The sequence below is a fragment of the Tyto alba genome, unplaced genomic scaffold (assembly GCF_018691265.1).
Source record: "Tyto alba isolate M040663 unplaced genomic scaffold, T.alba_DEE_v4.0 Super-Scaffold_7, whole genome shotgun sequence".
In the NCBI taxonomy this organism is placed as follows: Eukaryota; Metazoa; Chordata; class Aves; order Strigiformes; family Tytonidae; genus Tyto; species Tyto alba.
The window spans coordinates 41,892,112-41,915,724 of record NW_024881328.1 but is presented as its reverse complement, the minus strand read 5'-3'; the positions used below and the strand labels follow the sequence as shown (position 1 = coordinate 41,915,724).

The 23,613-nt window shown below is 44.2% G+C and overlaps 1 protein-coding gene across 1 annotated transcript in view; it reads right to left on the bottom strand.

Moving 5' to 3' along the window:
• Positions 1-23,613, bottom strand: part of TRPM8 (transient receptor potential cation channel subfamily M member 8) — a 51,039-nt gene that overhangs the window by 6,938 nt on the left and 20,488 nt on the right. Inside the window, exons 10-22 of the mRNA XM_042784341.1 lie at positions 21,127-21,229; positions 20,036-20,154; positions 19,405-19,695; positions 18,184-18,279; positions 17,144-17,273; positions 14,522-14,667; positions 13,632-13,744; positions 12,939-13,155; positions 9,284-9,375; positions 8,147-8,288; positions 6,372-6,543; positions 5,954-6,131; positions 2,350-2,540 (exon numbers count right to left, since the gene is read on the bottom strand). Of these exons, the coding sequence (XP_042640275.1) occupies positions 2,350-2,540; positions 5,954-6,131; positions 6,372-6,543; positions 8,147-8,288; positions 9,284-9,375; positions 12,939-13,155; positions 13,632-13,744; positions 14,522-14,667; positions 17,144-17,273; positions 18,184-18,279; positions 19,405-19,695; positions 20,036-20,154; positions 21,127-21,229 (1,990 nt within the window). The remainder of the gene's footprint in view (positions 1-2,349; positions 2,541-5,953; positions 6,132-6,371; positions 6,544-8,146; positions 8,289-9,283; positions 9,376-12,938; positions 13,156-13,631; positions 13,745-14,521; positions 14,668-17,143; positions 17,274-18,183; positions 18,280-19,404; positions 19,696-20,035; positions 20,155-21,126; positions 21,230-23,613) is intronic.

Below are 23,613 nucleotides of genomic sequence, written 5' to 3'. Positions count from 1 at the left end.
TTAGTTAATTTGTCTTTCCAGTGCTAAGATGCAAAAAGGCTGGGTTAATGCTTGCATTCAGAGGCTGATGACTCCCTTCTCTGCACCCACAGCATTCGCAGACCCACATCCCACCTGTGACACAGCCCTCATAAACATGACATTAATGTATTTTCCTGTATGCTCCTGGCAACCAGAGTTGATTAATAAATGAAAATATAAATAAATACATAAAATAATAATAAATAAATAAATGAAATAACAAATCAATAAATAAATGAAATTATAAATAAATGAAAAAAATCTTAACAAGCTCCAAAAGTCCTTCTGGGATTTTTTTCAGTCGTGGTTAACGTGAGTGCTTTGTGAAACGGCAGCTGCTTCAACAGGCCTAGGACATTCCTGAATGTTCCTGTCTGGATTTGGGCTTTCCGTTTGCTTCTACATGATCCCATACTGGATCATTAAGAGTAACATGTCTTGGGATCCATGTTGTATGATTTATCAATGAACTAAACCATTTCAAAATGATGAAGCATTGTCTTCTCTACAAAGCATCTCCTGTTGATGCTGTAAATTAAAGCGTGGCACAGAGCAAACCACTTTGAGGCATCAAAGTCCTCCAGGATAATACTTTTGCATCCTGTTCCAGCATTACAGCATAAAAGACATGGGCTTTAATGAAAAAAAAAAAAAAAAAAAAAAAAAAAGCTAGATGAGACAAAAGAAGCCTATAACTGGCAAATAACTGATGTTCCATTTCTCCCACCCAGTACTTCTCTGACCTCACACAGTCTCTGTTGTTCTCCCAGACATCAACAAGCATTTAAGCACCCAAATCCCAACCATTTCCATAAGAGTTAAGTGGGGAAGCCAGGATTTTGCAATAGTCAACACATTAGTGTTCTTTCTTCATGCAGTTCTCAGTTCCTGTCACCATCTCAATCACAATGATATTCTGGCTCTAACTCATTCTTCCAATTGCTTTTAGAACTGCAATATCATCTGTGCATCACTTGGGCTAAAATACCTGCCATTAAGCAACCTGCCCAGCAAGGAAACCAAACAGTGATTGGACAGCCAAAATTACTTAGTCAGTGCTAAGGAATTTTATACCCCAGAGCAGGCATCTTTCTCCTAAAATAATAACAAATCCAGCCTGTGCTGCAAGGTAACAGTCAGGTTGCTGATGGATGAGAATAAGGCTGTCAATTAACTCAACTTAATCCTCTCTTGTCTGCTTCTGAATGGCACTTAAAGAGAAAACACTCCATTTGTTGGGGGTAAAACCTTTTTAAAACACTTCATATCTGTGCCCTCTGACATTGTAAATAAGAGGGGAAATAGCTAGAGGACTGACTCAGCCACTCCTGTATTTTTGAGGCGGTTTGCCTGTTTGGCCATGCCCATGCTACTCTCGTTCACTAGTCACTCACTAGCAGGCAGAAATGCCTCTGAAGATGACAGTCCTCTCCTAAGCTGCCCTAGCTGTATTAGCTGGGAGAACGTGATGGAAGGACAAAAAGAAATGCAACTCCAGCAGGTAGAGTGGCAAGCAGAGACCGAGACCACCTCTTGTATGAGTTAGCTAAACATTCAGAGCATGCAGGATCAGGGACCTCCACCACGAGGTAACAGTGCAGGAGGGATGCACTACCAGATTACTGAGAAATGGGATGGTTTACATTTTTCATGCAGACCATGAAGATGCCTTTCAGTTTATGCAGGCTCTGAGTAAACTTACTCAGTGCTCTAATACAAAAAAAAAAAAACAAAAACAAAAACAAAAAACTTTCAAAGCTCAGAAGCCACATAAGCAGCCCTAAACTGATAGGATTAATTTGAAGACTTAATTGATTTACATACATGAGGTAAAATTCTGCCTTGGAATGGCTTGGACAAAAAAAAAGCACTGGATAACCCTGCACAGTACATAAGGAGAGCAGGTCTAATGGTAGAACAGGAAAGCTCTCTAACCAGACCAAAACTAAAGCTACTGGGGGTCAGAGAACACAACAGGGTGCAATTGGAGGTTTAGCATAAGGAGTCAGGAGTGTAATTCCCCCTATTATAGAGAGAGCACACCTTGAATACTGAAGGAAGATTATGGCTGAGAAGCAGCCAGGGGCTTTGATTTTAATATTACTGAAGAAATCTCCAGCAACACAGTGAATCTGCATTTCACAGAGAACATGAATGAGCTGCTCCTCATTTCCAGCACAACCACCTCCTCCTCCAAGGTCTACATTGCCCTTAAAAATTTCCCACCAAAACACTAACTGCCTGGTCTGAGCACAGTATGTCCTGGGAGAGTTGCAGTGCACCTGCCACAGAGCTGACTTTTAGACAGTGAGGAATAATCCAACTCACAACAAATAGATGGTTCTTTACTTTCTTTCTTACAGCAGCATTTGAAACATTTCCTCATCACCATGAATATGTAGGCAAAGATGACAAAAGGGAAAGGGATAGTCAAGCGACTGCAGTACTCTTGGACCAAGAAGTAACGTTGGAACTTCCACACCTGGTCATTGTTCTCTTGTACTGATCCAACGGTGTAACTAACAAGCAAAGAAAGAGAAAATACATACAGCGTTATTTATTCACCAAAGAATCGTAGAATCACAGAATGGCTTGGGTTGGAAGGGACCTTAAAGATCATCTGGTGCCCCGGGCAGGGCCCCCTTCCCCCAGCCCAGGGGGCTCCCAGCCCCGTCCAACCTGGCCTTGAACCCTTCCAGGGAGGGGGCAGCCACAGCTGCTCTGGGCACCCTGGGCCAGCCCCTCACCCCCCGCACTGGGGAGAATTTCTGCCTTAGTTCTAAGCTAAATCTGCCCTCTGCCAGTTTAAAACCGTCACCCCTTGTCCTACCCACACCCCCTGATCCAGAGTCCCTCCCCACCTCTCCTGTCCCCCCTTTAAGCCCTGGGAGGCTGCTCGAAGGGCTCCCCAGAACCTTCTCTTCTCCAGGCTGAACCCCCCCAACTCTCTCAGCCCGGCCCCCCAGGGGAGCTGCTCCAGCCCCCCCAGCATCTCCGTGGCCTCCTCTGGCCCCGCTCGAGCAGCTCCGGGTCCTTCTGCTGTTGGGGGCCCCCGAGCTGGCCCCAGCACTGCAGGGGGGTCTCCCCAGAGCGGAGCAGAGGGGGAGAATCCCCCCCCTGGCCCTGCTGCCCCCCCTGCTCTGGCTGCAGCCCAGGGCACGGGGCTGCCTCACGGGCAGTTTTCCATCCTCCAAGGATGAGGTGAGATTGACTGACCTATTCCAGCAGGCCAAGAACTCCACCTCAGAGTCAAGTAACATAGAGTTTCTCTTTATTACACCACGGCGTGTTCATCCTGGAACTGTTAATCTTTACTGACTAGGACGTTATCGGGTTTGTTCTCCTTTTTAAAGAGGAATTTGAAAATGGGAGGAACTAAGACAGTAGAAAAAAAAAAAACAAACCCTGAAGTTACAAATAAACTGGAAAAAGTAGGAACAGGGAGAAAATACTCCACATATTTTCACTACCTTAGCTCTAGGCAATTTTCTTCCAGCCTAGACACATGAGAACAGGATGCTTCTTTGCAAGATGTTGTGTCTCATTAATTCATCAGCTAACTTATTTCTAAGCAAAAAAAAAAAACCCAAACCACCTAAAAATAGAACGTTTACAAAAAATGAAAAGCTCCTGAGATTTTTAGCAGAGGCATTAAGAATTCTCCAGGCACTGATCAAACCTACTGTACTAAGCAATGTACGAACCCAGCAAAGCAACAACCACAAGAGCAAACAGCTCACAGACTGCCTGACCTTTCATTGCGGATATTAAATGGCAGATGGATGCTTCCAAAATGTCTGTGTTGAGATCCTAACAGACCCTTTATATGAGAGAGGCTAAAACCTTCACCTGGTGGAAATTATCTGTTGTTTTAGAAAATAAATACAATCCTGAATTTCAGAAGTATCTAAACTGCAATATTCACCCTTCTCAGCTAATGCATACTGGATGCAAGGAAGTTGTTGGATACTCTGTTGTTCAAATTAATATATAATTGTAAGTACAACATATAGAGACAGTGGTTGGACTGGTGTTTAATAGACACCAGCATTATTAAAGACTGATAAATACTATGCAAACACTAGTCAGAGGAGGAGCCATCACAGATTTCACACGTTTCTAACTGCATCAAGAAAAAAAATCTGGGATTACTGGGTTTCCTGACGTCCATACAATCCAGCACTCCTGCTTCGGTTGGTCAGCCTGTTGTTAAAATGCACTACGCAAAGCTCTGAGAGTGTCGCTAGGGAATTCCACCGGGTCCTTCCATAAAATAAGCTGAACTGGCAAAAACTAGGTTTTTACTGTCATAACTGTATAAACCAGAGCATTTACTATTAGGTGCTGTTAAAATAAGCATTCTAACAAATACCAGAGGCTTCTAGGGTAGAGCTGGCATACTGTAATAGCTTCCTTTATTAATGTGAATTGCTCTCACCCTTTCTAGTGAGTATAAGCATTGTTTCTGTCCCCAGGTCCTGTGCAGGTTAGGAAAACACAGTGACAATATATAGATATGCTGCACCACAGCCCTAGCTGCCTTGCCAAAAATCACATTTCTAACTGTCTTGAGAGTTCAGCTCATCATGGGAAGAAAGCTTCAGAGCAGAGGGAAGAGCAGATCCCAAAGCTGAGGTGTTCTCAACTCATCACACTAATACATCTCATCTCAGGCCAGGAAAAATTGTCACTGGCATTCAGAAGGGAGATCCTCTCGAGGCAAACCGAGAGTCCTTAGCAGTTCCTGTAAATACTCCTGTTGCCAAAGCGAGTCCCTGCCAAGTCTGTCACTGCCAAAGTACCATCAAAACATGCAAAAATAAACAGAGAGGACCTCAAGGATGATGCCCAGGGGTTGTAAGTATTTTTGTTAGGCTGCAAGGAAGTGTAAAGCAGAAAAGAAGCAGGATTGGGAAGGAGAACAGAGACACGGCATCGATCCCACTGTATTCACAAGTGAGACAGGAAGGCAAGACACTCCAGAAGTCTGATATAAAGGACTTCCCATTATTAACTAAACTCCGTGTCAGAGCTCGCAGTGTAAACACCAATGATTTCTGAAAGAAGCTGAGGAAACTTTTCCCTAAGGACCAGTTACAGTTTGCTCTTGCTGGTCCTAATGCAGCAAATATATATTTGATAATGAGCATAACAGCAACCATTTGCGTTTGGCAAATCAGTGCTGGCTATGTGATACAGTCAGCAGTTACCAGCAGCACATTTCAGGTGTCTGATCCATCTGCATGCTGTAACACCTCACAAGATGCCGGAGTAGGCTTCCTGACTGGTAGACCCACAGACAGATGAATTATCTTGTGAAAACAGAGGTGATGGCATTTTTCAAGACAAAGTCCTTTTGTATGGCCCGAGGAGATGCAGCCCATTGCCTGTGGTGTAAGTCAGAATAAGAAATACCAGGTCCACCGGAGCAGTAACACACCCATCATCACCACACAGCAGTTCTGGTTAATAAAACCAGTGTCATGAAAAGACTGCAATAACAACTTGCTTATTCACTCTAGCAAGGTCAGTTGTGTAGCAACTCGCACTTGGTAAATCACTGACCCAGCTATCACCCCTCTGTGCGAACCACAAGCGTTTGTACTAAGCCCAGTGTGCAAAGGATGCTTAGAGAAATAGGAAAAGGACAGGCAGCAATCCCTCCCCAGGCTATTGTACCAGTTTTGATCAGGCTGCTGTGCGAAATGCTAAATCCCCTTGCTTTTGTTCGCCTTCCCACACCACACCCCTAACTTGAGAAGTCTGTTTCAAGCTGGGAATCCTGTCCAGACTACTCCTCGCAATTCCCCTGCAGGAGACACAGGCAGAGCCCAAGGGCTGGCTTCCTGCTCTTTTCCAGGACTTCATCCCCGTTCTTGGAAGGAGGCTGATACAGAGATCACAAGCAAGTGATCGCTCCCTCACCACGTACCCAAACATGGCCACGAGCAGGTTCACAAGGAGGATGTTAGTTGAGAGCATGTAGATGCAGACAAGGGGAATGGTAATCCACTCCGGGAAGCGGGGTTGGTTGTTGGCATCCAGCTCCACACACAAGGGCTTGGACTCATTCCCGGAAAAGGTGCAGCGGTCGAAGTTGTAGGTGGTACCTCAGAGGATGAGAGAGGAGAGCAAAGAGTGAGCCCTCTCCCCCTCTTTCTGTTGGGCCCAGCCCCAGGTCCTGCCACTAACTACAATATGTGTGGCCCCCTCCTTCTCCACCTCCCCATCGGACATAAAACCGTGCCTTGGTGCTGCTTGGAGGAAAGGGTTAGACACAGGCCTGGACAACCACTGAAAGGACAGAGACTTCCACGCACGCAGGAGAGCTTCCCACAGAAAACAGGTACCGTCAACATCATCAGGGTACTGGCCAAACATAGCCAGGTATGGCTCGTAGATGACAGATCGAAATATCCACTCCCAGCGGTGCTCATTCTTCCTCAGGATGCCTTGCCTGGCCACACCAAAGGCCACCATCCACACAGCAAAGAGGAAGAGGAAGAAGAAGACATCGATCATCTGAAAAAGGACAACAAGCAAGCACATCAGTGCCCCACTGCGTGCCTGTTGCAAGCCACACATGCCTTCTTTCTCCCTGATTTGACAGCTGGGTGGAGAATAAATATTAGAAAAGCCTCCACAGTTAGCATCATTTTAATGCATGTTTCCAGATCACCGCTTCATAAATTTACAGTCACAAACGCACACGTGCAAATAACTGACTGTTCCCACTCATGGAACTTCAGAAATGTTTATGCCACCAGAAAACTAAGGCACGCTTCAGAATATAGGATATTAACCTGGCATCAGACGGGGCCCACCCACAAAAGCCAGATCCATATATAAAAACTATTTATGCCACAACTCCACCTGCAGAGCCTGCAGCCAGGTGTCAGGTGAAAGCAGCCGTCGCTTCTGAAAATGCCACCCAGCATGGCTTCAAACCAGCGTTTATAGTCCAGACACTATGGCTAAAGGTTTCATTAATTTCTGGCTCCTAACAACACACAGATAGCTGAAGACTGGCAGTATTCCAGCTGAGCTTCCCCATTTGTTGCAGATTCACCTCCAACGAGACCTGTCCTTCCACTAACCCCAAGCGACTTTATTATTAAACTTATTCAAAAACTCATCCCCCTTTTGAAGAAGGATAAACAAGGGAAAGACGTACAGGAAACAATCCTGTGCTGTTGCTTCCATATCATAAGGCACTCTAGGACCAGGTAATCTCTAGACTTCAGCTTTGCAGCAGTGGTACAAGGCAAAATAAAGCCTTTCTGGGTAAGCTGCAGACCATGCTGTTACTCTGACTGTCACCACATAACTGTTTTTTAAATTCTATGTATGCCAATCCTTTGCCACGGCACAAGACAACCCAACCACTGCAGAAATGCACAAAGATGGGGACACCCTCTCCTAAGGACATCTAGCAATACCCACTTCACACGCCCTTGGAGTGCCATTCCTCAAATGATGCTGCCCGTGCTGACTACACTTCAAACCTCTTTTCTTTGGAGTACATGTGTGTGTGCACAGGGGTATCACTGGAATGAAGATTCAAGGAGACATACCCCAGCTCTTCAACGCTTCTCATTCCCATACCTACAGCAAGCCATACCTGTATTATAAGGAACTCCACTCTCTTCCTATTTCCTTTCCCAGTCTGCTAGCAAACATTCCCTCCAGCTACAAAGGACAGAATCAGCCAGGCCACTCACCACCCGCTTCTCCAGTTACTTGTGTGATGGATAAGGTGAAAGACAGAAATCCTCCTCCCAATACCATTTATCACCTTTGTCTTGTTTGGGGAATGCTCATGCAAGCAGCAAGAGTGATGGAATTTACCACTGAAACATTTAAGACATGGAAGACAAAAGCTACCAGGAAACAAATTTCCTCTTCTGTTCTTCAGCTTGATCTTTATTCTGTCCCTGCGCAGAGGGAGAAAAAGAGGCCCTACTCCTAATTAGGTCCTATTTAAATCTTAATTAATCCTGTTTAGCACATTTAAGAGGAGAGAACTTGCTGCCATCATCAGAACAGTGGTGATTTTCACTCTTGAGGAAAAATAAGGCATCACATCATTTATTTAGACTCCCTTGAATAGCTGCCAGAATCTTACCATCCTCTGCAGCATAATAATTTTGGGTCCTAGATTCCTGCTAACTGTGAAAATATGGATCAGCCTCAGAGTAAAAACTATGTAGTCCAAACAGAAAATGACTCTCCCAGAATACCAAGAGCTTTCATCAGATGAGTGAAGCCTGATGGAGACAGTAAAAGAAAATGAAGAGAAGCACTGGGTAAAGCATGCAGAAGTCAGGTAAAAATACACTGAAACGGGGAGTGGAAAGTGAGTAACTGGGAAACAGAGCACAGGTCTCCAGGGCCCCGTGCCCTCTCCCACCCACCCCTACGTGATGACAGATGGTAGAAGGGATTAAAGCACACCTTGTTTACACCCCTCCTATTTTATCTCCATCTCCTCTTCCCCTCTAAAACTATTAACAGCAAGGAAATCTCGTACCTTTAGCTATTCCCACAGCCCTCCAAAAAACAGCAGTGCAATGACTGCTCTGCTGCACCAAGGCAACAAAATCTAATTTACAGCTGACCGAACAATTACACTGTAAAATGTGGTTCCATCATTTCTCTGTCACGGTTGTTAACTCACCGTTCATGTAAAACAGCTTATGTGAGCTAATGACATTCTGTTAGACCATTGTAGGTGCAACTACAGCCCCCTTAAAAACAACTCACTAAAGCTCAAAGAGTCCAGATTACCATATTAAATAGTCAATAAGAGGAGCCAGGGAAATCTAAAAGAACTTTTGGCTCTCTGAAATATTAACCATCTTACCTTGCAACTTGGATATGCTCTATATAGCCAGTCTTGAAGGCACTGTCATGAAACCTAAGCCTATTTCAGTCACCTTCTTCTAAACCTAAGCATTAAGAAGGGCTGTCCTGCTGGCCTAGAGAGATCTGAGTTTAGGAAAGCCATCTTTGACTCCAGGGATAGACTCAACTTCCATTAAACAGAAAAGAGAAAATACTGCATGCAGATGTTCCCTAATCACTTTCTTTTATTTATTTGCTTTTACAGATTTAGAGTCAAGACTTGGCAGTATATGGGGCCTCCACAAAGACCAGGGAGTTTCACAAACACATTGTTTCCCAAAATCTCATTACCCGTTGTAGTCAAAACCCAGAAAGGAAGCAAAGCCATAACATGGCCACAAGAAAAGATAGCACTCACCTGAACACAATCCCTGCTATGAAGTAGAAGATTGCTAGTGTATCCATAACATTCCACAGATCTGAGAAATACTTACTGCCATTCATGTACCACTGGGAAGGAAAAAGAGCAGAAAGTAACCACCACACAGCACTGGCCAGCGACATGGGGAGCTCATCCACCTTCCCCTCATCTCTCCCCACTGGATCTCCTCATGGGTAAAAATATTCCACCCACAGCAATAGCAATGACTGTTTCCTTGCCCAATTTTCTGTCACACATGATCAGCTCACCAGAGTTCAGATTGCTTTTAATTTCCCCAAAAAGAGGGGTTTTAATATACCCAGGAAATTACTGGCAACGTCTTTTTACTGCTAATTTCTGATAGGACTGTGGCTCAAGATCTTCTATGTTTAGAGCTCCTTAACACTTTTTCTTGTGCTCCAGATGTCCTAAGCTTGCACTGGGACCAGTTAAGCAAATCGGTGACACAAACATTGCACCACAGCGTGGGTTACTGTGCTCAAAGAACGTAACCCAACCACAGGGGCCCTTGTGCTTGGGGAGAGGAAGGAACAGCCCGGACAAGAGCCGAGATCGATCTACTTAGTGCTCATATGTGTACACACATGCTGCTAGGGGATCTCAGGGTAGATCTCAGTATGCTCCAACAGAACTGCTGCCAGGTGGGTCAAAGGAGTCTTGCTGTGCCCACTAAGAGCAGATGAAACACTGGGGAGAGGCAGGAGGGTCACTGTTTTGGGGCAGTTGTATTCTAGCTCATTCAGTAAAGCTGTCTCTGGTTCCATGCGCATGCTTTTGACCAATTTATTTTATTCTTTCAATTACTCGGCTCTCTATTTTTGAATTGCAAGTCTAGTGAGAATCTCTGCCCACTCCCAGACTGCCCAGTACTGCACCCTGGATCCAAAGGTTGTTCAAGAACCAATTTTGACATCCAATTCAGAGGCGACTCATTAGGACAAGTAGTTTAACTGGGAGACACTTCTGCCAGGCCTGAAGAAACAGACTGAGTCCCTCATCATAATTCTTTTTTATTTTCATTGAAATAATCAGAGCTTAGTAGAGTACTGATCATTGAATTTCTCTGTAACTGGCATATCCAAGGAAGGCAGTTCTGCTCTCAGTACTTTTATGGGAAATGGAGATCGAGGGGAGTCTTCTTCTAAATGCAGAAGAAGCTGTAAGTAGAGTCCCACTTTGCTATTCCTGTTGCACAATTGTTGTATTTTCTTCATGTGGTGGGATGCATTGCTAAAGATGGACAGTTGTGGTGGCTACCAGGGTGTCAGGCTCAAGACACTACCAGACACTATTTCAGCATCTTGGGGCCCACACGCAGCTTTCTTACCAATTAAGGTACCAAAGGTTGAGCACTGAGTGAGGACAGCATGTCTGACACCCGTGATATTGGGTTGTCTCTGTCTAGTAGCTCCCTAAACCAAACCTAAGTTGTCTTGCTATACATGACATTGAGGAGGTGCTTCATGTGAACAGCTAGATGCATATGGTCCAAACATCTTTCACAAAGCAATAAGCATATCACTGCACTACAGCTTTATTAAATGCAACAGGCTTAAGCCTGATGTCTCTTCTATTAAGGGCACAACTGTGGATGGAGGAAAGGAAACAGGTTTTGGTCTAAAGCAAAAACAGAGAGAAAACAGAGGCAGATGCATGTAGACAAGTGAGAACAACTGAGACTGAAGTGCAGTTCAGTCCTTCAAATATCAAGCGGTTCCCACTGCTAAGAGTTAATGTGCATGGAGGTTCTGTGCAGATTCCTTCTCCATTTGAGAAAGCAGGGCTTTCCTGCACAGCCCACAAATCTACCCACTCACCTGGCTGCAGGCTACATCCATGTGGCTAAGAAGATAGCAGGAAAAAGGCATCTCCGATTGCCAAGACAGCTCTAAACGGGCTATGAGAGAGCAGCTCCAGCTAGTTAAAAATCTCTAGGACCGTCAGAAGTGAACACAGGGCTGAGCCAGTGGCTTACAGTTCAGATACAGTTCAGTTCTCCTGAACTGTGAAACAAGCTGCTTTAAATTTGGAACAATGTCTGGCAGCTGTCACTTCCACGGACACACCACTAATCAGAGGGCTGATTTCTCCCCAGTACTAGTTATCTGACTGCAGCAGCTACAGTGGGACCCCAGGCAACGTTACTCTTTACTTTTCCTTTGATGTGAAGACAAAATCTGAGACATCCCTCTTTTTTAAAAAAATATTAAGGACACAGATACTGTTTTGACTGCAGAGTTAGGCCAATGCACACACAATGTATCTTGGAGGAAGCCAGGGAGAAAGTTTCCTGAGAAGTTTAGAGGACAGGGACACTGCTTTGCATTCTGCTCCTTAGTAAAATAGGTTTGAAGCCAGGACACTGGCTTAAGATTACTTTAAATCTTCAGTAAAGTCTCTGTTTTAGCTGCATGCACTCTCACAAATTGGTACAGTCTGGCCACTAGCTATTAATGGGATTACTGGGATCTGAAGCTGTTCTGCCTGCTCAAGGTAGTGAGAAATAGTAACATTGGTGGGAAAAAAAGGTTTCTATCCCTAAGGCTTTCCCCAGGACTTTTGACAGGAAGTGCAAGGACAGGTCCAGAGACACCAGAACCTAAATCAGCAGAAACAAACACTCCATTAGTGTTTTCATCGCAACAGAGCCTTTAAGTTTTCCCCCGTTTTCCTTAGCAAGTAAAGTTGCCTTAAACAGGGTGCCACCTTGACTATTAAAAAGGAAAAAGACCACATAGCAAGTTAATCACAGTAGCATCAACGCTCAACAATATAATTTGAGCTCAAGTAAGAAATGTTATTGCAGGGTGGTCTGATCCAGCAGATCACCCACAAACACTCCTGTGGAGACTAACGCCTCACGGGACAATCAAAAAGCAGCACTGCACTGAGACCATGCACCCGTTTCTCTTCCAATTTCCCCAGCATCTTCCCACTATTCTGAACACTGACTGATAGAGACCAGCTTGCCTGAAACGCAACATATTTCATATGTCCCCTTACGTATGAAGTGAGAGGAATATCAACTATGCGGCTGGCTATAAAGGCAGTCCTGCACGCTGTGCCCATCCCAGCACAAGCAATGCAGGCAGCCCAAAGCTGGTCCTTGGGACTATGTGAAACTAGTAAAAACTGTATTTATGACTAAAAGATAAACAGAAATACATAATGATATGTTGCTCAGTGTTTAAAAACAAACAAACAAACAAACAAACAAATAATAAAAAAGATGGGATGTGGAGAAAAGAGGCAGGAATCACTTGATCTAGAGACATGCACCCAGATAAATGTGTTAAATCTAACCTCCTACTTTCAACTGCTTTGGCAATCCAAGCCAAGCATTCCTGAGAAATATCTCCACTGACATCAGCTTATCCACACAGCCTCAAAGTCAATACAATTTCCTCTTGGTGCATGGACACTGCAGCTATCGGGGCACAAGTAGGAATTAAACATCAGGAAGAAAAACAAAAAAAATTAGTTGTGCCTTGAGTTGCCTGAATGTATCTCCCAAGAAACCTGCTCCCTGTAACTCAGAAGCAGCCTGCACTGCCTTACGCTGCTAGGAGGGGAAAAACCACACGGCTTTTAATCTAGCACTAAACATTTTTGGCTTGCAAACGCTGCCTACTTGTCTCACTTCATCACAAAGCAGAATGAAGACCAGCACGTAAAGGATCATCTCCAGGACAGTAGGTTCCTTCTGGAAATCCATAAGCAACACGTAGGCGAAGAGCAACAGGAAAGCGATGTAGAAGATGACATTCCAGGAGAAGACCACAAAGGGGGAGGTGAAGAAAGACACGTAATACAAGAAGAGTTTCTTACTCTTCTCCACGGGCTTTTTCCTGAGGAATTGAAAGAAGTAAAAGGTCTCAAAGCATAGCTTTTATGCCTGAAAACATTTGTGCTCTTCATCAAAGGGAAAATGAGAAAGGTGAAAAGTCTAGCACAGGACGTTACTTTAGAAATAATGGTCTACTGCTTCCACTGACTTCAAGCACGCAAGTAAATTGGCACATCTTATCTCCAGACCAGAGTGAGGACACGATCTGTCAAAAGCTCATTCAGCCATTAAAATATCTTTATTTGAGAGTGACTGAACACTGGAGTTGGTTCCCCAGAGTGGCTGTAGAGTCTCCATCCTTGGAGGTACTCAAAACCCAACTGGACACAGACCGGGGCAACCTGCCCTAGCAGATCCCAATGTGAGCAGGGGGTTGGACTGGATGATCTCCAGAGCTCCCTTCTGGCCTGAATTGCCCTATGATTCTATGATTAATTGACTTGCTTTCCTTCTGCTAATGAGAAGCCGGTTGATTACCTGAATGAGATGAAACCACAGCCTATTAAAGGGAAAAAGAACAGACACAGTATAATCTTCCAGTTCTTAGTATCTCTTGAAATCTCTCCATACCACTGCTTGGAAAGGAAATTCTGTAGGGAAGAAGAGAATACACGTGTTTGTTCTAACAAATAGCAACAAAATAACCTAGGAATGCTATTAGAGGATATTTAATTTAGTAAGAAACCCCCAAAATTTGTGACTTTAATCAAAATAACTAGGATTCCTATTTCAACAATACAGAAAGCTTTCTGCATCAGTAACAGCGTGCTGGTTCCTTAGTCCAGCCATCCTCCAGTCTACGTGACGAGGAGTTCGAAATGAGGCTAAGGAGGACTTGACCTGATTTATAAGGCACTTCATGCTGGGCAGTACATCCATACTGTGTGCACGGGAGTTGGGCCAAGGGAGAAATCACTTCAAGCAGTCTTTATCATCCAGTTCGTGATGATTTACAGCTCTAAATCAAGTCTCCCCCCCACCCCCCGTCCTGACTTAGCAATTGTGAGCAAACCAGCCACCTCCTATTTCAAGGAGAGGATCCACACCCCCTGTGCCCCCACCAGCCACAGTCAGTGCTCTCTGGGATGCATTTTACAGCACCGCAGCTGCTGGTTCTGTGAGCACGCTGCAGGACATGGCTGCGCTGCTGCTGGGCAAAGCTCAGTGTTCACAGGGCTGGGAAACCTCACCCAGAGGCTCTCACTTCCATGAGGACAGTGTCTGAGCATTGGCCTTTCACAGGCTGTTCATGTGGATGTAGCATTTTCACAGCAAGAATATATATATATATATATTTTTTTTTTTTTTAAGCTATCCACATCACAAGAGCTACAGTCATCTGTGCACTTCCTTTTCACTGACATTACCTGCACCCCTGGCTGCGCAATGAACTGCTGGTCTTTAGCTTCCACTGCAAGTTCCAGACAATTGCTCCCTCCCCAGGCTTCACAGGAATAAGTCAGCAGCTGCTCAGCTAGATCTTCATCACTGCTGTAGCACTCGGTGAACAGTTCTGGAGGAAAGAGGCAGCCTCACACTAAGCTCCAACTTCAGACTCAATTTTCCCACCGACTTGAGTGCAATTGGCTTCAGCAACTTCCAAAGTAGAATATTTGCAATATTAAAGCATGCAAACACAAGAACTCTTCCCATGTTTTCAGCGTGATAAAATGTCTGCATTGCTTTGCAACCCCACTTCCGTGTATTAAGCTTTCACGCAGAATTCATGTCTGGACAGACAAATGTAATAAAAAATCAGCTCACACAGAGATAGTATTAAGCTGAGTTCTGCACTTAAAAATAGAGTGAACACATATAAACTTCTCCTATTCAAATGACTCAGTATAGCTGCTTGTTTTCATCTCCTTTTCATTCATTTAACACTGATTTAATGACTATAGTCAGTCTCAGTGGTCCCATATTAATGTATTAATTGCAAACATAGTTGTTCTAGAAGAGCCATGAGCATCTTATCCTACCCATAGATTTTCACCACTAACAAGGCACAGAGAGTGAAAAATTATTTCTCCTGCCAGTTCTGGACATCTCCCACTTGAAGGCGGTTCTGTTGGTGTATCTGTGACAGAGCACAACTGCCTTGAAGGGCGATCCAGCCTCTTACAGAACACACCGACCTTCTCTAGAAGCTCTTCTGCCCAGCAGCACATTTTCCCAGGCACTTTACAAACCACGGTGTTACCGTAACTGCGAAGCTGCACGCCTACAGCAATACTTTTGGCTGGTGTTACCACACACACTGCAATATGCAGATAGATCCTGGTGGACAGACTTCAACGAGACCTGTTCGATTCTCAGTGTCGTGCTAAATAATTGGGCCTGAGGGATGCAGATACCTTTAAGAAAATCTATTCCAGCAGTTTTTGCCTCGTGAAGTAGGAGATACTGTCTGGTAACAGGCAAGACATTTTCAGCGTGGCCTTGTGCCACTCCTTTAGTGGATAGTGAAAACACAAATAAAAATAAGGCTCAAGTTCAACAGGTCAATCTAGTCTCCATTAGCCCCAGAAAATGAACAAACATGGTCTGCTTTTAGGAGCAATAAACCAATATCCATCTGTGGAGATTTTCAAGATTTGGCTAAATGAAGCCATGATGGAACTGATTTAGTCCTAGTGGCAGCACCACCCCAGTGAGAAGACTGGACCAGAGGCCTCCAGAAGCCCTTTCCAGCAACACTTGTGCAGTTGTCCTATTCAACCTGCAGGGCTATTGCACTTCAGCTGTCACATAATCTGATTTATGGTGATGACAGCAGATTGGCCGTGTGGCCGTGTGGCTTTCTGCATCAGGCAAATAATAAGGTTATAACCTGCAATAAAGCGCCAGAGGCAACACTGTGTTGTATTTCCCTCCAAGCCTAGGAGAAAGGTTCTGCTCCACAGTGTGCACCACAGGGAAGCTTGAATTTGTAAGCTGTGGGTGCTACAAATTAATCCCTGCCCTGGTATCTGCCAACCATTCTGGCTTTTGCTTGCATGTTTCTCTGAATAATTTGCAGGATAACAGGACACTGAGGTAACATCAGTACTACTGCTCAGGATAATGGAAGTCCTAAGAAAATAAGAACATCCCTCTGTTCTCCTGTCACCCATCACTCTCGTGAAATAAGAGACTATTGGTCATTTCAGCCCAGGAGATGCAGAGCTCAATTCTGAATTATTGACAGTCCTTGCAGTAGGAGAAACTGAAGGTCATACAGAGAAAGAAAAATAACTGAGCCAGATCTGCATTCTCAGTGAGCGACAGTGTTACCTTTCATCTTAGAATAGGGAAGGTATGACTTTGCAGTTCAGAATTTAGAAATTCAATCCATTTTTTACCTGCAATTTACTCTCATGCCCCAGCAGTACTCCTGCAAATTTAAAGGGTAGCTTTTCTCAGCCTGAACATTAGCAGCACCCATGCAGAAAGCTTCTCTTATTCTATATTCTCCTTCCTATATCTGGGCACCCTTCTTCTTCAGCCTTGCCATTAGAGCTAGGCAGCTTTTCTTCCCAATGAAAGGAATCCTCCACCAAAACCAACCCCACAACACCCACTATTGGAGGCAAGCTGTTCAGACAGGACACACAGTTTCTACTGGGAACAGATGGTGTGGAAGAGATTTCCAAGCAGTAAAAACACATTTTGACATTAAAGGGAAGCATTTAATGTGGATACCTAGTTTTCTAAATAAAGCTTTCTTTCTACTTCCTTTTGAGATGTCATTTCTCCTCTTTAAAATTCAGGCTGGATTTCTGGGCAGCATTTCAGGCAAACTGAATGAATTATCTCACCTTGCATTTTGCTGAACAAAACCAGCAGGGTTATCAGTTTAGCTGTGCACAAAATAAAAACATCAGTATGCAATCGTTCGTCCGGGCCAGACCTGGAGATCATTTAACAAGTAATGTTCCAAGAAAGGGAACAATTACCTGATCTGTGATCCCACCTATTAAATTTCTAAAGGACTTAAAGAAGACACTTACCTACTGCTCTTGTCTCGTACTCATTAGCGAGTTCCTCAGACTCACCAGCAGCATTTATATCATTCTTCACCTTCGCCATGCTTTTCAGGAGCTTACTGGCCCCGAGGGCTGCCAAAGTGCAACCTCTGGTCTGTGGAGAGAGAGTTAAGTTAATAAAAGCCCTCTGCAAAGGGAATGTGATATATTAATGAAAAATTATCCCCCCTTTTTTTGCAGCTGCTCAGTTCCCCATCAAGACTGGCAAATGAAGATCCAGTCCCACAAAATGAATAGCAACCATCAGTGTACTGGTTTGATAACAACTTTGTGACCAGTCTGAAAAGGTCTTGTGTTTCATAGTGATATATCAGCTTTGCATCTCTGGCTGAAGACTCACAGAAGAAGGTCCGCTCCGTCACAAGCTGTACTACCATTTTTCACTCTCCACCAGTATGGACCAGTTGGGTGTACCCAGAACTGCCCAGACTGTATTAATCCATTCCATTCAAAACATCTGCATGTGCAGGGAAGCAGCACTCTGTTTTGGACACGCAGACTGACGTGCATCCACACGTACAGGGAGGGAGTGCTCTGTTTCAGCCACAAAGATCAATGTGAGCAGAAGCATCCATCAGCTTTGCTTGCATTAGCCTCACACTTACAGCCTGAAAATTATGTATTTGACACAACCATCACTAAATGTACTGTCTAATCAAAATCAGAAATGGATTTCAATCAAATACTTGGGATCAGAACACATCTATATGGTGGAATGGGTGGGAACTCAGCATCCGAGCTTGAACACAGACGAGAACATAAAACTATAGGTAAATGCTAGCTTGGACTGCTAACTCACAGATGGCATTAGGAAAGTAAAGTATGAAATCCACAGCCAAACAAAAAAATGGGTAATATTAAACCTACTTACAGAGCCATCTAGCAATTATCTCTTGTGGTTTTGTGTTTGAAGATGGATCCAGGGCCTTCAAAGGCCTACAAACCAAAGACAAGGAACACCACTATGCTGTTTGCAAAGAGAAATAAAGGAGACTTCAACTTACTTGCTCCCAAATGACTTTAGACAACTCTTTCTTGTTCTGAAGAACTGACCAAATGAACAGAGCTTGCAGTGGGTGCCTTGTGATAGGACACTCATCCTGAAAGAAAGAGCGACAGCTCCTCAGATCTAAGCTCACCAAACTGCTCGCAACTGGAACAAATCCTTGCCTGCCACTCTCCTATTTTCATATTTTCTTCCTTTTACAGCCAGCCCACCAATCCTCAATCTCTCTGCTATCTGGCACTTGTCACACACTAAAGTAAGTTAGGCTATATTTTATATTCATATTAAAGCCTTGTATCTTCCTGTTTGATGTGGAAGAATCAGCCTCCCTGTTTATTCTTGAAGGACATTTGGGTCAAAGTCACTTTCCGTTTTAACCCATGCAGTTCAGATAGCCTCATTCACAGCTTGACTTTGTGTTTAGAGAACACAGATTAACATCCTTTAAAAGGAATACTAACTTCATACCAGTATGCCTTGTGTGTTTAAGGAGGACTGACCCTGAACTTCACAAAAAACTTAAACAGAGAGGTATTTCTATACCGTCATCTTTGCATTAGAGCAATTAGCACCTGGGGATGGCGAAGCCATCACAAAATGGCTCCTGAGCAACAAAACTTTTAAGAACCACAAGCTTTGGTGGAAACTCTCAAAGCTAACCAGCATTTTCAAATCAAGCTTCTCTCGAATGTCACATGTGCTGCAATGCATCTCTCTGAAGTCAGCAACTGGTTTCAAAAATTTCCCATCTGATGCCTGAGCTCCAGTTTTGAAATTCAGATCCTGATCTGATGTCTGGACCGACTGTGCTGTGATAAATAAGAAGCCTGATTCTACCTGACAATGAAATAAAGTCCAGAAGCTGCTTGACACCCTTGCAACATGCAAGGTTTAAGATACAAGAGTCTGTACCAAAATATAAGAGTCCAGATTCCTCATGCCCAGCTGGCAGCTCTGTACCAGACTCTAAATTTATATCGGTATCAATTACAAGCATAACTAGAGCATTAATTGCTCTAATAGAAAATACTTTAACTCAACACCCAAACTCACCCATTTTTCTTGTAGTTAAATGACCCTTACATGAATTTGTAATCCGGGGCAGTATGTTAAATGTAAAACAAGGCTGAGACTGTTAAAGCTATACCAGAAACAAAACATATTTTTTATTTTTCCCTTTCAGGGGACACACAGTGGAATCCAACTGCTCGTCGCTTACTGAAAGATGTATCTCCATCTCATCCTTGCTATTTTTGTCATCTCTTTTGAGACCTTTTCGGAAGTCTTCAACCATCTTCCACACAAATGTGAGGAGTGCATCATTATAGGAGTTCTTTGCGATCTGCAGGTTCTTGAACACCAGGCTGCTAAAGTTGTTTGTGTACAGCTCTCTGAGGACCTCTGTGGTAAGGAACTTCCTCAGATTCAAGCCATTTTCCAGGAAGAGACGGACAAATTTGGGCCTGTCTTTCACTAGGGCTGTGAACATGACATCCTGTAGGTCAGCAGACTAGGAAGAAATGGAAAAACAAATTTTAGGGAGCACGTGAGACATGTAAAGCTTACCCAAGGGCCTGACACGCGTGGCTAACTCCTCCATCTTCCATCATGCTGCCACATTTCCATCAGAACCAGTTTTTTTTCTGTATGCAGTTGCCTTTGTTGGGTGGCCTAGAGTACTTCTGGCATGAGCGGATAACCTTTGTAATCAGTGAAGTCAGCGCAAGGAGGAAAAGACACTCTTACTTATCATCACAGAGGTTGGGGCGCTGAGACAGTGGCTGCTGTTACGATGCCTCTCTCCCACGGCTCCCCTAACCCTTGTCACTGTACTTAGAAGTGGTCCATACCTCCCAGTTCCGGTCATTGGTGAAGATCTCATCACTGGCCACGTCCAACTGGTTCCACTCCAGCAGCAGCTTCAGCTGCCCATTCCAGTTATCTCTGTCATGTTCATTGGTGCTGAAAGCTGCAGAGGAGGAACAATCCTCTAGGCAAAAGACCAGAGACAGAAGAGCTTCTTGGCATACTTATTCATCTCTGCTTTTCACACTCTGCCTGACGAGACCCCTATCACGTGTCTTTCTCCAGACTCATGCGCATCTCCCTGATCGGATTTCAGAGGATGCTGGAGGCTGAGAGGCATATTTATGGTCCAACATAGGCCACAAATGAGCTTCTAGGAGCACCTCATCAACCAAAATCAGCACAGCTTCAGGCTCCTCAGTGTCCTGCATCCTCTACACAAAAGAAATTCTGCCGGATTCCCAACAGGGCCCTAACACAAGAAGTATCATGAGAAGCTGTAACGTTCAGAGGTTTTCTCCATGCACAGACAGGAAAACGAGGTCAGCCCAGCAACCTTCACTAAGTACCAGTTCTGCTCTGCTGGAGTAACAGAGAGCCCAGGTCTGAATTACTCATGGTAGCAAGTCACTGGGATTTGAAAGAGTTGGGAAGCAGTCCTGCACACTGACTGTTAATTAACTGGATACTTCTCTCCCTGACAAATGCTGCTCAAACCTCTTCAAACCACATATATACCAAAAGATACTGGAGTTGACATTGCAGGATGCTGAATAATCCGCTTCTGCAATAGAACCAGAAAAGACTCTTTGTTTGGTTTCCTGACACCTTGGTGTGTTACATACTTCTTCGCTACTCTCAGATGTTATCCCAGCATCTCCAAAACTCTGCTAAATGCCTTCCCAGTTATCTGGACCGGGTTTCGATCTCACCCACGCTAACATCCCATAATACTGCTGTAGCCTGTCTGCACCACTTCAGATGAAGACAAGCTCCACACTGTGGCAGAAGCTTAACTCTAGAGATGGCAGTGCTCTAAGGAAGGCTGTTCTAGAAAATTCAATAGCCATCTTTTTCCATCAAAACAAAATAAAACAAACAACAAAAAAACCCAAACAGAAAAACAATTACTTGCCTTTGTACAGAGCAAAAGAAATGGCATTGCTCACAATTTCATCTCCAGCTTCTTCTATTTTGATAACTGTCAGTAAATGAGGGTTTTCAAGGACTTCTTTGATCTACAAAAAGGAAAAGTTCCATTTCAAAGCGATATAGGCTGTTTAGTGGTTGATCTCCTAGAGCACGTTTAAAAGAAATTTGCCATCACATCATGGCAAAGCTGCTTCTCATCAGTCCCATTTCCATGTACAGCTAAAATTTAATCAAGTCCAGATAAAAGTAGATAATGAGATTTATTTTAAAGTCACCAAAGTACAAGATTACTTATCCTCTGCACATACAGCAAATAACTGTGATTCCCCTATGCAGAACACCATAACCAAAAAGATATAATCTCACTAATTAGAAACTCCTACTAAAGAAAAAACAGATTGTGACAGCTCAAATTTCAACAAATGTCTAGCGGTTTATTAGAGAACAGTTTCTACCTCCTTGTGCTTTGTCAAAAATGGAGATCATTTCTCATATAACCAAGCCTTATAAACTTACTTTCATTCTAGCACGTAGAAAACAAATAATCTTAGTCATTCTTGACTGCAGGGAGAGTGCGGAGGCTGTGGGGAGAGTGGCTGGGTGACCAAACAGGGAAAACTGCCTTCAACAGCTCCACACTCCCCAGTGCAGAGCTCCTTCTGGAAACCAGAGGCTCATGGTTTGCTCAGAGGACAGCTCTTCCTCTTCAGGTTTGGATGCCACAGCCCCAGGCACAAAGCGCAAGTTCAGACGCTCTTTCTGCAGAACTGTCTCTACAAAAGGCCAGGCCCTATTCCTGCCCTTTTCCCTGTAAGCTTCTTATTAGAGGCAGAAAATTGCTGAGGTTGGAAGATAGCTCTGGAGATCTAGTCCAAGCTCACTGCTCTAAACAGGGTCAAGTGGAGCAGGTTGAGCAGTGGAACTTGCAGGTTGTCCCAGGGACTGACTCTGCCAAGCTCTGACCAAGAGATTTGACTCAGGTCTTGCCAAAACCAACAGCTGCTTAAGCTTCAATACCAGAAGCTTTGCTTGGTTTATATCAAAGAAAATACACACAAAAGTTTAAGCATCTGAATTATTCTCCAGGGCCTGTAAACAACTTGCAAGGGTGCATTCCTAAAAAAACAAAAAAAAAAAAAAAAAAAAAAAAACCTTAAAAAATAAAAAAGTTAAGGGCAGGGAGTGGAAAGTTGGGAGAAGGGGCCTTAAGTGTACAGGAAGCAATATAACGTTTTCCATCCCCCATTATGAACTTCAGCTGAGGTTAGAAGATGCCATCACTCCCCACTGCCTGCTCCCCACTGTGAGCGTGGGTAGGATATAATTAACAAAGAGAGGAAAACAGAATCAGACCCCATGATAAAGCATTGGACAGTTAATTGAGAAAGTCAATTAGCTCAAGCTAATGGATTGTTCACTGAGCTGAAGTGTCCTTGGAACTAACATTTCTGAAAAATAACAGGACACTAAGATTTTTCTGGACCTCCGTTTCTTCTGTCCCCGTTAAGGAGAGCAGAAGTATATCCAAAACCAGGTCCACCTGAAGCAGCCAGAGAGTTGCAGCAGTTTCCTGAGACTGGTCCATGCAACCCAAGATAGCAGATGCTCTCCTTGCTTCTCCAGTTCTCCCAGTCTCCAGAAAACACTCTCGTAATAAACAGTTACACAGGGGATCACAACAGTGACTACATCCCGAAGGCTCTAGCTCTGGTCAAAGAGGCAAACAAGAGCACAAGAAGAATTTTCAGGTGTATGTACAGTGCTGTACCTTCATCTGCATCCCATGTACACAGTACTCGCAAGTCAAGGCGAACAGAGTCCCAATGGGGATGGTGTGCAGATGCTGCTGTGGAGAAATACTGACCAAGTAAGCCCCTAGAGTCCTGAGCCCCGCACTCCTAGCCTGTAAGGGAAACCCATCCTGCCCAATATCTTAAGGGGATGCGGGAAAAAAGACAAGAACTTTTGGAACAAATGAGAGAATCCTGAAGCAGAACCGCTACAGTTTGGAAGTCCCTGGGCTAGCAGCAATGACCCTTTGTCTCTGAGCAACTCAGCTGGATTTAGCAGTATGAGGCCTGATTCAACAAATACCCAATTTCTCCACCTTCACAAAGCACGCAAAGGAACTGCAACACCTACCAGCACGTCGGCCAAGCGACACATCCAGCAGCCAGTGCTCCAGAGGAATCACAAGTATCCAGGGAGCAGACAGTTAGAAAACATCTGGTCTTAGCTCTCCTGTGCCTAGACATGTGCTTCCTTTCAAAAGACTGCAATCCCCCACTCCTTTTGTTCCAATCCCTATCAATTATGAGAGTCTGGAATTTTTCTTTTTGAAATCCCCGTGGATATATCATGGCAAGGGGAGCCCCACACATCCTATAGGTATCACGAGACAGCAACATCCCTGATTTTGGAAGCCACCAGCTGCTCCCGACCTCCCGTTTCCTCCACCCTTCTCCCACTT